Source organism: Carcharodon carcharias, chromosome 21 (genome assembly GCF_017639515.1).
Source record: "Carcharodon carcharias isolate sCarCar2 chromosome 21, sCarCar2.pri, whole genome shotgun sequence".
In the NCBI taxonomy this organism is placed as follows: Eukaryota; Metazoa; Chordata; class Chondrichthyes; order Lamniformes; family Lamnidae; genus Carcharodon; species Carcharodon carcharias.
Window position 1 is genome coordinate 27,353,517 of NC_054487.1, and position 13,878 is coordinate 27,367,394.

General features: G+C 46.9%; 1 protein-coding gene across 1 annotated transcript in view; it reads right to left on the reverse strand.

Moving 5' to 3' along the window:
• cacna1c (calcium channel, voltage-dependent, L type, alpha 1C subunit) overlaps positions 1–13,878 on the reverse strand; it is a 1,373,114-nt gene that overhangs the window by 802,747 nt on the left and 556,489 nt on the right. Inside the window, exon 6 of the mRNA XM_041215565.1 lies at positions 11,669–11,821. Coding sequence (XP_041071499.1) covers positions 11,669–11,821 — 153 coding nt within the window. The remainder of the gene's footprint in view (positions 1–11,668; positions 11,822–13,878) is intronic.

Here is a 13,878-nt window from a genome sequence, read left to right on the forward strand (position 1 = left end):
ATACTAGCCTTTTGTGATTTATGCACTGAGACATCCAGATCCCTCTGCATCTCAGAGCTCTGCAATCTCTCACCATTTAGATATTTTGCTTCGCTTTTACTCTTACTGCCAAAATGGACAATTTCACATTTTCCCACATTATATTCCATTTGCCAGGTTTTTGCCCACTCAGTTAACCTATCCACATTTTTTGTAGCCCCCTTATGTCCTCCTCTCAAATTACTTTCCTACCTATCTTTGTGTCATCAGCAAATTTGGCAACCATCCCATCCATCCCTTCATCCCTTCATCCCTTCATTTATATAAATTGTAAACAGTTGAGGTCCCAGCACTGATCCCTGTGGCACATCACTAATTACATCTTGCCAACCTGAAAAAGACCCATTTTTCCTATTCTCTGCTTTCTGTTAACCAGCCAATCTTCTATCCATGCCAATATGCTACCCCCTAGGAATACATTAAGAGTGCTAAACAAGCGAGAACTGTAATGGACTGGTGAGTACACAAAATAATAACATTTTTGCAATGTACTTTAAATACACACATTTTCATATTTGTATTATTCATTATATGTTGATCTATAATATGCAAATTTTAATAATTATTTATGTTGTTGTTATGCTTTATTGCTGTTTTGCTTATGTTGGCATCTGGGATCACATTAATTTTAAAATATTAAAATGGAGTCGTATTGGAAAATAGTGTGAGAAGCACGGTTCTAAAGCCATTCCACCACCCGAAGGGTACAAATAAGTAGAATGACAGTACTCTCTTCCTGTCTGGATGGGTGGAGCTCGAACAAAACTCAAGCCTGACAGCATCTAGGACAAAGCAGCTCGCTTGTTCAGTGTCCCACTCACTACCTAAACCATTCATTTCCTTACTACGGCTGCAATATATAACATCTACAGGATGCACTGCAGTAAGTCAACAAGGTTTTTTCGACGACACCTTCCAAACCTGTCAATTCTACCACTTAAAAGGGCAATGATAGCATGTGAACCAAGTCACACACCATTCTAACTTGGATATATATCGCTGTGTTAAAATCCTGGAACTCCCTTTCCAGGAGCACTGTGGAGTATCTTCACCACATGAAGTATAATTGAATTCCAAAAAAATCTGGAATTTAAAGTCCATAAAACCATTGTCGATTGCTGTTAAAAATTCATCTGGTTCGGTCATGCCCTTTAGGGAAGGACATCTGTCGTCCTTACCTGGTCTGGCCTGCATGTGACTCGAGACTCACAGCAATGTGGCTGACTCTTAAATGCCTCTGAAATGGCCTAGCAAGCCAATCATTTGTAACAAACCACTACAAAGTCACAAAAAAGGAATGAAACTGGACAGACTGCCCGACACCGGAAACAATAACGGCAATTGCAGCCCTGTTGACCCTGCAAAGTCCTTTTCCTTACTAACATCTGGGGGCTAGTGCCAAAATTTGGAGAGCTGTCTCACAGATGAGTCAACCAACAGCCTGACATAGCCATCCTTACAGAATCATATCTTACAGACAATGTCCCAGACACTACCATCACAGTCCCTGGGTATGCCCTGTCCCACCAGCAGGACAGGCCCAGCAGAAGTGGCAGCACAGTGGTATACAGTCAGGAGGGAGTTGCCCTGGGAGTCCTCAACATCAAGTCCGGACCCCATGAAATCTCATGGCATCAGGTCAAACATGGGCAAGGAAGTCTCCTGCTGATTACCACGTACCACCATCCCTCAGCTGATGAATCAGTGCTTCTCTATGTTGAACAGCACTGAGGGTGCTAAGGGCACAGAATGTACTCTGGGCTCGGACTTCAATGTCCATCACCAAGTTAGCACAACTGACCGAGCTGGTCGAGTCCTAAAGGACATAGCTGCTAAACTGGGTCTGCAGCAAGTAGGGAGGGAACCAACAAGGGGGAAAAGCATACTCAACCTCATCCTCACCAACCTGCCTGCTGCAGATGCATCTGTCCACCACAGTATAGGTAGGAGTGACCACCGCACAGTCATTGTCGAGATGAAGTCCTAGCTTCACATTGAGAATACCCTCCATTGTGTTGTGTTGCATTACCACCGTGCTAAATGGGACAGATTTTGAACAGATCTAGCAACTCAAGAAGGGGCATCCATGAGGCATTGTGGGCCATCAGTAGCAGCAGAACTGGACTTGAAAAGAATCTGCAGCCTCATGGTCTGGCATATCCCCCACTCTAGCATTACCATCAAGCCAGAGGATCAACCCTGGTACAATGAAGAATGCAGGAGGGCACGCCAGGAGCAGCACCAGGCATGCCTAAAAAAAAAATGAGGGGTCAACCTGGTGAAGCTATAACATAGGACTACTTGCGTGACAAATAGCATAAGCAGCAAGCGATAGACAGAGCTACACGATCCCACAACCAACGGATCAGATCTAAGCTCTGCAGTCCTGCCATATCCAGTCGTGAATATTGGTGGGCAATTAAACAACTCACGGGAGGAGGAGGCTCCACAAATATCCCCATCCTCAATGATAGAGGAGCCCAGCACAGTAGAGCAAAAGACAAGGCTGAAGCATTCACAACAATCTTCAGTCAGAAGTGCTGAGTGGATAACCCATCGCAGTCTCCTCTGGAGGTCCCCAGCAAGACAGATGACAGTCTCCAGCCAATTCAATTCATTCCACATGATATCAACAATTGGCTGAAGGCACTAGATGCTGCAAAGACTATGGGTCCTGACAATATTCCGGCAACAGTACTGAAGACTTGTGCTCCAGAACTTACTGCACCCCTAGCCATGCTGCTCCAGTACAGCTACAACACTGGCATCCAACCAGCTATGTGGGAAATTGCCTAGGTGTGTCCTGCACATAAAAAGAAGAACAATTCCAACCCGGCCAATTACCACCCCATCAGTCTACTCTCGGTCATCAGTAAAGTAATGGAAGGGGTCATCAACAGTGCTATGAAGCAGCACTTGCTTAGCAATAAATTGCTCACTGGTGCCCAGTTTGGGCTCTGCCAGGGCCACTCAGCTCCTGACCTCATTACAGCCTTGGTTCAAACATGGACAAAAGAGCTGAACTCCGGAGATGAGGTGAGAGTGACTGCTCTTGACATCAAGGCAGCATTTGACCGAGTGTGGCGTCAAGCAGCCCTAGAAAAACTGAAGTCAATGAGAATCAGGGGGAAAACTCTCCGCTGGTTGGAGTCATACCAAGCACAAAGGAAGATGGTTGTGGTTGTTGGAGGTCAGTCATCTCTGCTCCAGGACATCACTGCACGAGTTCCTCAGGGTAGTGTCCTAGGCCCAACCATCTTCAGCTGCTTCATCAATAATCTTCCTTTCATCATAAGGTCAGAAGTGGGGATGTTCGCTGATGATTGCACAATGTTCAGCACCATTCACGACTCCTCAGATACTGAAGCAATCCATGTCCAAATGCAGCAAGACCTGGACAACATCCAGGCTTGGGCTGACAAGTGGCAAGTAACATTCATGTCATACAAATGTCAGGCAATGATCATCTCCAACAAGAGAGAATCCAACCATCGCCCCTTGATGTTAAATGGCATTACCTTCACTGAATCCCCCATTATTAACATCCTGGGGGTTACCATTGACCAGAAACTAAACTGGACTAGCCATATAAATACTGTGGCTACAAGAGCAGGTTGGAGGATAGGAATCGTGCGATGTTTAACTCATCTCCTGACTCCCTAAATCCTGTCCACGATCTACAAGGCACAAGTCAGGAATGTGATGAATACTCTCCACTTGCCTGGATAAGTACAGCTCCTACAACACTGAAGAAGCTAGATACCATCCAGGACAAAGCAGTACACTTGATTGGCACCACATCCATAAACATTCACTCCCTCCATCACTGATGCACAGTAGCAGCAGTGTGTAGCATCTACAAAATGCACTGCAGGAATTCACCAAGGCTCCCTAGACAGCACCTTCCAAACCCACGACCACTACCACCTAGAAGGACAAGGCAGCAAGTAGACGGGAACACCACCACCTGGAGGTTCTCCTTCAAGTCACTCACCATCCTGACTTGGAAATATATCGCCGTTCCCTAACTGTCGCTGGGTCAAATTCCTGGACCTCCCTTCGTAACAGCGCTGTGGGTGTTCCTACACCACATGGATTGCAGCGGTTCAAGAAGGCAGCTCACCACCACCTGCTGAAAGGCAACTAGGGATGTGCAATAACTGCTGGTCCAGCCAGCGAAGCCCACATCCCATGAATGAACAAAAAAAGAAATTAAAGTATCTCTATTCAAAATCTTTTGTGAAAAAATGGTCAAGAAACTTCTTAAACATGTCAGATCTTGAGTGAGCTTTGTCCGGCAGTTGAACATATTATTAGTTTCCAATATTGTCATCACAAATGTGGCACACAAGTCTTTACATTTTTAATGGAATGAGAAAATTTGCATTTATGTAGTCTTTTTTCTACATCGTTGGGATGTCCCAAAACACTTCACAACCAATAAATTACTTTTCAAAGAGCAATTACTATTGTCATGCAAGCAAATGCATAGCCCAGTTTGTCAACTGCAGGATTACATGAGATGCAATGAGAGTGAAGGCTTATTTATCTGTTTTTGGTGATCTTGGCTGAGAGTTACAGATTCACCTGGACATCAGCTGAACTCTCCTACTCTTCATTGAAAAATGCCATTGGATCATTTAGATCTATTTGAATAGGGCCTTGGTTTGAAGATAAGACACACCATCAGTACTGCACTGAAATGTCAGTTCAAATTATATGTTCAACTCTTGGAGTAGAATTTGAACTACCAATCTTCTGACTCAGAGGCAAATGTACTGCCACTGAGCCAAATTGATACTTACAATTGAAATTAATGCTAATGACAACCATGATTTAGGGAAATGATCATTTTTGGAAACAAAAAGGCTATTTATAACTGAACTATTGTGATGAATCTCATTTGTGGTTCATGATAATAGTTTAGAGGTAATGTTTAATTCCGGAAAGATTAAAGTTTAACTGTAGAAAATGGGATAAATGCAACTAAAGCAGCTTGGAGTCTAATACACTTAAAAGGTTGGGGTCATGTTGACTTAAGGTAGGAAAGGTAAGAGCCATAAAACAGCAAGTGAGCTTACTTAGCTGGAGAACTGGAAGCATGGTGTCTACACTAGTTGCAAAGATGTGCAGTCCAAAGAGATGTTTTGTTTTGGGAGTTAGATTGGTTTAAAAGCATTCAGTGGACCTTAAAAGGCTATGTTGTCATGGAGACAGGTGGAGCTTAAGAAGATTCTCTTATTTCAATTTATCTGATGGTTTGCTGGGAGACAAAGTTGGTGGCAATTTGGACCTGGTGTGGTTTGCAGCTCACATAGAAGTCTTGGGGGCTGTTAGCAGGCTCCAGGCAGTTAGGGCTCAGAGAAGTCCTGGTGAGTTAAGAAGGTGGCGAAAGATCATTGGTTCCATGCTGGAGGCAGTTAGGTCCCATGAGAAGCCCTAGGAGCCACTTCGAGCAACGTGAAGCTAGGAGAATGGAGTTAAGAGGGCAGTACCAGTTTAGTGAAGCTCGTGGTCTGAGAAAGAGTTCAAAGTGTGCTGATAACTCGAGGCAGGAGCGCAGCTTTGTGAATCCCATGGAACACAGTCTCAGGAGAAGAGATAGAACCATTAAGAGTTGTTGAGGCAGCCTGAATCGGAGCTGCTTTCAAAGGTATTCAGAGGCTAGATCTTCCTAAGTAACAAATTGAAATCCCTCATGAGACAGACAGAATTTTGGGATTTTTTTGATTCACATTGGTCACTAAGGTCTGGGTTAGTTGCTGAGAAAACCGTGGGATATGTCTTGGTTACATCTGCTATTTAGTGTGCAGTGTGGTGTATTCAACAAAAGTTTACCTGTTAATTCTGAAAGTTAGCGTATAAGATAGATATTGTAGATTGTTTTACTTTTCTGACTTTGTAAAGTTTATTTTCTTCATTTAAAACTGGGATCTTGCAGTTTTATTCTGTTAGTGGGTAACTGGAATTTCAAACTTTGGGCAGATTTTGCCCTCGACGGGTGGGCGGGCAGCCGAATGCCACCGCCGAAATGGGCCGTGCTGCCATTTTGCACAGGCGGGCCAAGTAAGGCCCACCCAGCGGGTTGACGACTCCTGTGTAGAACGGGAAAATCGTTGCGGCGGCAGGCAAGCTCAGACTGCTGGTTCCAATGGGGAACCGGCAGTCTGTAGAAAAAATGTCCAGGCAGCCTCATTGAGGCAGTGCACCATGGCCACTCACAGAGAGTGACATGCTGCTTTCAGAGCACAGGAGCAGGAGAAGGAGGTGGTGGGTGGGTTGGGGGGGGGGGGGGGGGGGTGGTGGGGGCAGGCTGCAGGATAGGCCAATAGGGGGCCACTGTGCACCTTGCTTCTCAGATGCAAGCCTTGCTGTCCTCCTCGAAGAGATGTCCAACCGTCGGGATATTTTGTATCCAGAGGATGGGAGGAGGAGGGCTCCCCACGTCACCAGGCAGGCGTGGCAGGAGGTGGGGGAGGCAGTAAGCGCCCATGACGATGTGCGGTGCACTGGAATACAGTTCCGCAAATGATTCAATGATTTGCTGTGCTCTGGAAGGGTGAGTACCATGTCAGCCTTGGCCATTTGACCCAGCAGGTAGCCTTAGCCTTTGAGCCACCCCACCCCCCACGTCTTACTGTCATTACTGCATTGGGCATTTGGCGCATGCTGGGTGGGCAAACAGATAGTGACCATGCTTACATCAGCCTTAGTGGTTGAGGAGAAGACGGGTTCTCCCCGCAGCATATGTTGGTGCTTGTCGCATTTGAGTAGTCTGAGGGCAAACTGCAGGGAAGGCAGCTAGATACATACTCAGAACTCCAACACATGTCAAATTGATGGTGATGAGATGGTGGAAGGGGAGCCTCAAAGTGTTGTGGCCAAGAGCGATCTGCTAGCCTCGGCGCCACACCTAGTTGCACCTCCTTGCCATGGGCACTAAGACCTGTGTGTTATTCAAAGTGATGGACGCCGAATGTGTCCAACGTGGCCGTTGGAGGAGGGGTTTGGGACCAGCCATACTATCTTCTGGGGACTGATCACCAGTAGTGTGGACAGGAGCCGCTGGAGGCCTCAGATGGGCCACTGTGCTTGGGGTGCGGCGTGCGCGTGCAGAGTACGTGAGCGATCAGCCCCAATAAATCCTCTTCTCTGTTCTGTAGGCAAAATTGAACACAACCTCAGGGAGCTCCAGAGGACTGGTGGTGGGCATGCCATGATCCAGCGCCTCACCACCTACGAGGAGCAGGTCATGGAGCTGGGGAGGAGGCAAGCGGCCAAGGCGGCAGGTGGCGGTGAGGCTGGGGTGCAGCGGCCAGGTATTTGAGGTCCACAGTCCCATCCACTCTGTCTCCCCACCATCCAAACCACTGGTGGTTGCTGCAATCGTAAATGCTGCAACACTGCTCATTCACAGATTGAGACACTCAGACGTGTGGGTCATACACAAAGGTCCCTCGTCCCCTTGAGGATACACGCACCTTCCAAAGTCGCCTTATCCTATATGTGACCACTATCCCCATGGCCTAACATGCCATGGCATCGCTGCTGCACAGCCAAAGATGTTTTGCATCTTAGGAGGGTTGGTACCTCCACCATCCTATCAGCCAGTGCGTCCCACATTACTCTGTCCAAAAGGTCCTCAACACCTCACCTGTCAACCTCATGGCACTCAACTTAAATAAAAGCCACCACATTACTCATCCCTGCACCAAGGGGAAATGTTGTCTTCTATCCACCCATTCTATGCCCCTCATAATGGTATGAAGGTCAATAACGTGAGCTGTCAATCTCCTGTGCTCCACGTCAAATGTCGCAAATGTTTGCAATGTTTCCTCATCACCACAATGCTCCAGGCCAGCATGCATCCAGGTCAGGTACCTCTGCACTCTCCCCACTCCAGTGCCACATAACATTCCATGTGGCATTCCTTAGGCCATCTGACCAGCATGTCTATATGCACGTCTAATGTTTGGGGCTCCTCTTAGCTATTTTCCACACCACCAATGTTCGTTTCCTTAAAGTCTTGAAGGGTAAGCGACTTATGAGGCTGGGGGGGAAAGGGATGAAAGGTGTTACTGACTGAACACTAAATGATGCACTGTTCTTGTTGTTAATTTTAGCATCACCACCGCATGGCTGTGGCCAACAAGTCCGGAGCCCCCACTCCATACCTGAGGGCCAAAACATGCAACTTGCGGCACATCATTTCAGCCAGCCAGGCACCAGTGCAGCGACAAACACTTCGGTGGGGAATGTAACGTCAGTTAGTGTCCCGGGTCACAGTGGAGAGGGCACTTCACAATCACTGGAGCAGATGGCAGGGACAGAGAGTGCTGATGGCGCCAGCAGCCAGAGGGCTGCAGGGGACCAGGCACATGCTGAATCCGGCACTGATGATGTGCCTCTGGTGATATCACCAATGCAGCAGCTGCAGGACAAGCGGCAGGATTCATGGGAGCATCTAGCAGGGTTGCATGAGGGTGTGCTTCAGTTGGTCTCTGCGATGGAGGAGTCCAGACAGAGTGTAAGTGAAGGCATGAACTTCAGGATGCTTCCTCCACTGAGAGATTGGCGACTCTCATGGACAGGGGCTTCGATCAGATTGAGAGTCTTCTAATTGGGTTACGCTCTGACATGCAAGCCCTCACAGCGGTAATGGCCATGGGTGGTCATTCCCAATGTGGGAGATGTTCTGGGTACCAAGTGTTGGCGCTCAGTGCCCATGCATCTGCAGGGAGGTCCAATGTGACCTCACTTCAATGCAGCAGCTGCCTGTAGTCGCTGCAAGCTCCTCTTAGGGTGCTCCGGATGAGGCCAGCAGCTCCTCCGCCCCTCTGCCAGTAACCGTTGCATCCGTTGAGGCTGTGCCAACTGGGGAGGTGCCAGTTCTGGAACTGGCCACTCCCTCCCAGACGGGGCCATCACAGGCTCCATGGGCCAGAGGACGCCTGCCAAGGTCATCGGCGCCTACAGGACAGCAGAGTCAGCAGGCTGTCTCACGAGCCACTCCAAGCGATGGGGCGGCACCTAGACGTAGCACCCACAAATGAAAGCATAAGGCACGTTAGGCACCCTACGGGTATGTCGCTGGTGATTTTGTGTTGGCCTTAAATTAGGGAACAAATAGTTATGTTTGTAAGAGAGACGTTTCTCTTTGATGTTGGACAGAATAAAGTCCAGTTTTCTGACCATGGCTGAGGGTGTTTCCTTTATGCTGCATTTATATGTTTCACAGACATCTCATGAGTGTTTGAATGGACATTGATGTTTCTGCACTAAGCCCTTAGTTGCAGCTGATGAGGTGGAAGGTGTAGCACCTAAGTGCCACCTGTGGAAGCACCAGGCAATGCTGTTCCTGCTGATCGATGTGTGTAGAGCTAGCTGAAGGTTTGCTGGGTTAAATTGCCCAGGGTTTCCTTGCCTCCTTGGTGCAGTAGTGGGTCGGCGTGCTGCCCCTCATCATCGTCCTGTGCTTCCTCATCCTCTGAGCCACTACTGGATTCATCATATGCAGCCTCGTCCATTGCATCAAGGTCTTCATCATCAACTGCATTCCCCCTTTCCAGCACAAGATTGTGCAGAGCGCAGCATGCTACCACGATCGAAGAGATGTGATCTGGAGGTACTGGAGTGTGCCCCCTGAGCGGTCCAGGCAACGGAAGCGCATCTTGAGAAGACCGATGACTCTCTCCACCACAGCCCTTGTGGTGCCTGGCTCCTGTTGTAGCGCTCCTCAGACTCTGTTCTTAGACAGCGGATTGGCGTCATGAGCCACCTTCAGAGGGGATAGCCCTTGTCACCCACCAGCCAACCATTCAGCCGAGCCAGAGCACTGAAGAGTGTCGGCACCTGGGATTGTCTAAGGATGTAGGCATCATGGGAGCTGCCAGGATACCTTGCACAACCTTGCAGAATCTGCATCCTGTGATCACACACTATCTGCACGTTCATGGAGTGGAAGCCCTTCCTGTTTATGAAGGCACTGGGCTCACCTGCCAGCACCTTGATGGCAATATGTGTACAGTTTATTGCACCCTGGACGCGGGGGAAGCCAGCAATGGCCGTGAAGCCTCTGGGTCTCTTTTCCTGACTTGCCTGGTCACAGGCAGGATTGGATAAAGGTCAATGCCCGTCCGAACAGAGCATCTGTAATCTGCTTGACACAAGTGTGGACAGCTGATTGGGAGACACCGAAAAGATCACCCACCAAGCCCTGGAAGGAGCCAGAGGCATAGAAGCGGAGGGCAACTGTGAGCTTCAGAGCCGCTGGCATGGGGTGTCCACCCACACAGTTAGGGGAGATCTCAGGGCCAATCATCTGGCAGATAAAGTTGACTGTCTCCCTTGAGAGACGAAGCCTCCTTCGGCACTGCACCTCAGCCATATTGAGGTAGCTGCTTCGTCACCTGTATACCCAGATAGCTGGATAGTGGCATCTTCTGCGGCCCCTTCCACCTTGGACTACCTCTTGGTGCCCCTTGTGCCTGTGCCTGGCCTTCCAAAGGTGCCTCCCCTGGAGGCTGATTGTCCACTCCTGGCCTCCTCCTTATTCTATCCCTCCCTTCCTCCTCAGAGGAGCTGATCCAGTGGAGATGTCAGAACCCATACCCAGGCTAAATGGAGGCCTCCACAAAGCTGCAGGCCCGATAAAGATTACTGTCTGCAGACTGGTGAGCTGAAGATTCAAAGTACACAGAAAGCTCTTGGAAATCGATCTGAACTGCTAACAATCACACAGGCAAGTTTAAAACACTTTTTGCATTAAATACTTCATGAAAAACAAGAACAACCCCTCTGAACCCACATATCCCACCATTACATGAGTTTTGATAAAAAATCACCTACCCACCTGCCCGTTGGGCCCATGCGCCGAGCCGAAGTTCGCATGGGCCCTTCATAATCCTCGTCAATTGGCAAGTTAAGGGCCTTAACAAGGCCTTTAAGTAATGGCGGGTGCGCGTCACATTGCATAGCGCACCTGCCAATCTAAACAGCGCGATGCTGCGCGCTGACGTCGGGACGCTCGCACGATGTCAACGAGCAACATTTTAAGCACTGATGTGTGGGCTCCGCCACTCGCACGTCAGCCAGAAAATTCTGCCCTTTGTCTCTGAGATTGTCTGGAATTTCAAACTTTGAGGATGAGTCAGTCTCAGATGAGGCAGTCTCATTGAAACTTGAAAAGCTCTGAAAGAGTGTTGATAGGGTAGACACTGATAAACTGTTTCCACTGGTCAGGGGTCTAAAACATGGGACACAGTCTCAGGATAAGGGGTCGATCATTTAGGACTGAGACGAGAAGAAATTGCTTCACTCAAAGGGTTGTGAATCTTTGGATAGGATAGACAAATTTTTGGTCTCTTGGGGAATTAAGGGGTATGGGGAGTGGGTGAGAAAAAAGTGTTGAAGCACAAGATCAGCCTTGATCGCATTGAATGATGGAGCAGGCTCAATGGGTCATACTGTCTGCTCCTGCTCATATTTCTTATGTTCTTGTGTCGGCTTTAAGCAAAAAGTTACTGGTTCCTAACCAGATCATAACACTCTACAAATATATGGTTTAAATAAAATAGCTGATTCTTAAGTAACAGGCTATGATATACATACCAGCTACCAATATTCTTACCTGATCCATTAAGTAAGCAGGTTTTGTGCATTTTGCCCATGAAGAGTTCCAATCCTATGATGGCGTAGATGATGATTACAAACAGCACCAACAAAGCAATGTGCAGCAACGGGACCATGGCCTTGATGATTGAATTTAACACCACCTGGAGGCCTGCAAACACAAATAAGAGGATTTTGTTTCAGAGACAATGACAATTTTTAAATGATGGAAATGTCAATATTAATGGTAAATAATGAATAACTCATAGAAGGGTAACTTTGCATTTTGTTAATTCTACCTTGACTCTTCCAAATTGAATTTCCAAATTGAAAATGTAAGGGTCTTGATATTTGCCTTTCCTGATATTTGAACAAAAGGGGAATAACTCCTGTAATGTTTTTAATGAGGCTTAGTTGAAAAGTGTGATGTGAGTACAACAAAAAAAAGTTTAATTTATGAATTTTGTTTACAAATAATACTGACTGTAACAACAATGCTAAAAAGTATCTTGGGAAATAGTGAAGCACCAAACACCTGGACCTGTCCAGAGTGAGGGAGGATGATACTGGAATTTGGGGGAGCAACTAGATATGTTGGCCTTCCACCCAATCTAGACTGGTCCTTTAAACTGTTGTTCTGCCTCCCTACACCATATCGGGGTATATCCTAGGTTTCTCTGGAAAGTTTCTTCCCTTATAACCTTAAAATGCCTTCATAGAAATCTTGCCAGCTTAAAGCTCGTGTTAGTCTCTTTCAGAGTTTCTAAGAGATCCAAAATGTTGACTAGTATATAGTGATCAATCTTGCAAGGAATTAGAATGGCTTTTAGGGACTGGGCCTAAGGTGGGTAGTGTGGACGCTCAAGGAAACCAAAAATTTCAAATTAAATATAATTTTGATTAAACTTATTTTTAAAGCTTAACTTTAAAAATGCATGTAAAAAGCCATTTTTACACAATTTCACAATCTATTTACAAAAATATGTCTTGGTTCTCTGAGAATTTATGTTAATACAACAGGTTACTTGTAGTAAAGATGTAGAAATGCTTTGCAATTCACTTACACCAGCCAAAATAACAGAGTGACTCCTAAAACCTTACATTGCACTTCTGGATCCCGAAGTCCCACATCATCCAAAACATACTGGCCAGGATTTTCAGCTCGGTGTGTGGGTGCACACCCAACATGCCCGAGCCTGAAATGGCATGCGATGGTGAAGGGTGAATGTCCATACGTCATCGCGCACTCGCATGATATTTTCGTTGGCGGGCATGCGCAAGAGTGGGCAGCACACCCTTCATCAATTAAGAGGCCAATTAAGGCCATTAATCAATTAATTAACTCGTATTTTTCCCTGCCTGTCCAATGTTACGGTTGGCGGGCGGGCTAATTGGCCAGGTGGCCTTCCAATTTTTGAGGAAACCTCAATTTAAAGGTTTTTAAATCTTTTAATTTTAAAATCTTAATTTTGTTTTTAAAATGCTTCAGCCCCCTGAGGCAGCTCTGTGCCTTCAGGGAGCTTTCAATGCGTGCTCCCCGGCGCATGCACAGACTTTAGCGTTCGCCCTCTTCCTGCCCCCACCCCAGCAGCGCTGAGGTTCTCAGCACGCATTCACGCTGGCTGACCGTTAAATGGACGGCCAGAATGAAATCACGGTCGGAGCCTGATCACGGGCGGGGGATCATTTTACGGCGGCTCCTGGGCCCACCTGCCACGCCCAACCGAAGGGAAAATCCTGCCCACTAGTTTATTATTTCAGCCTAGCAGTAAGGGTGTTTTGTAGAATGTGTATTTGAATGTTGGGCAGAAGATTAAATGCCACAAAAATAAGGAAGACATTAGGTCAGCACCATGTGAGTCCTCTACACATTAGAGTAAGGGACCAGTAGAATCTAAAGTAAGTCTGCAATAGACTTTTCTGGATGTCTCCACAATTACTTTATTCAGTACTGTATCTAATGGCTTTTAGAGAGCAGAAATATCATTGGACATTTGTTTACAAATCACAAGGTATAGACACAGTAACGCAGTTCATTAAGTGTACAAAACATCCTCAATATTATTTTCAATAAGATATAACACATCACCTTAAACTTCCAGTCACCTGTCTGCTTTCATACTGTACAAAACTGGCATTATTGAGGAATGGTTCTTAAATAAATGTCAAAAGACACATAAAAGTCAACTTTGAAGAAAAGGCCGAATTGAAGCCTACAGCTATAATGCT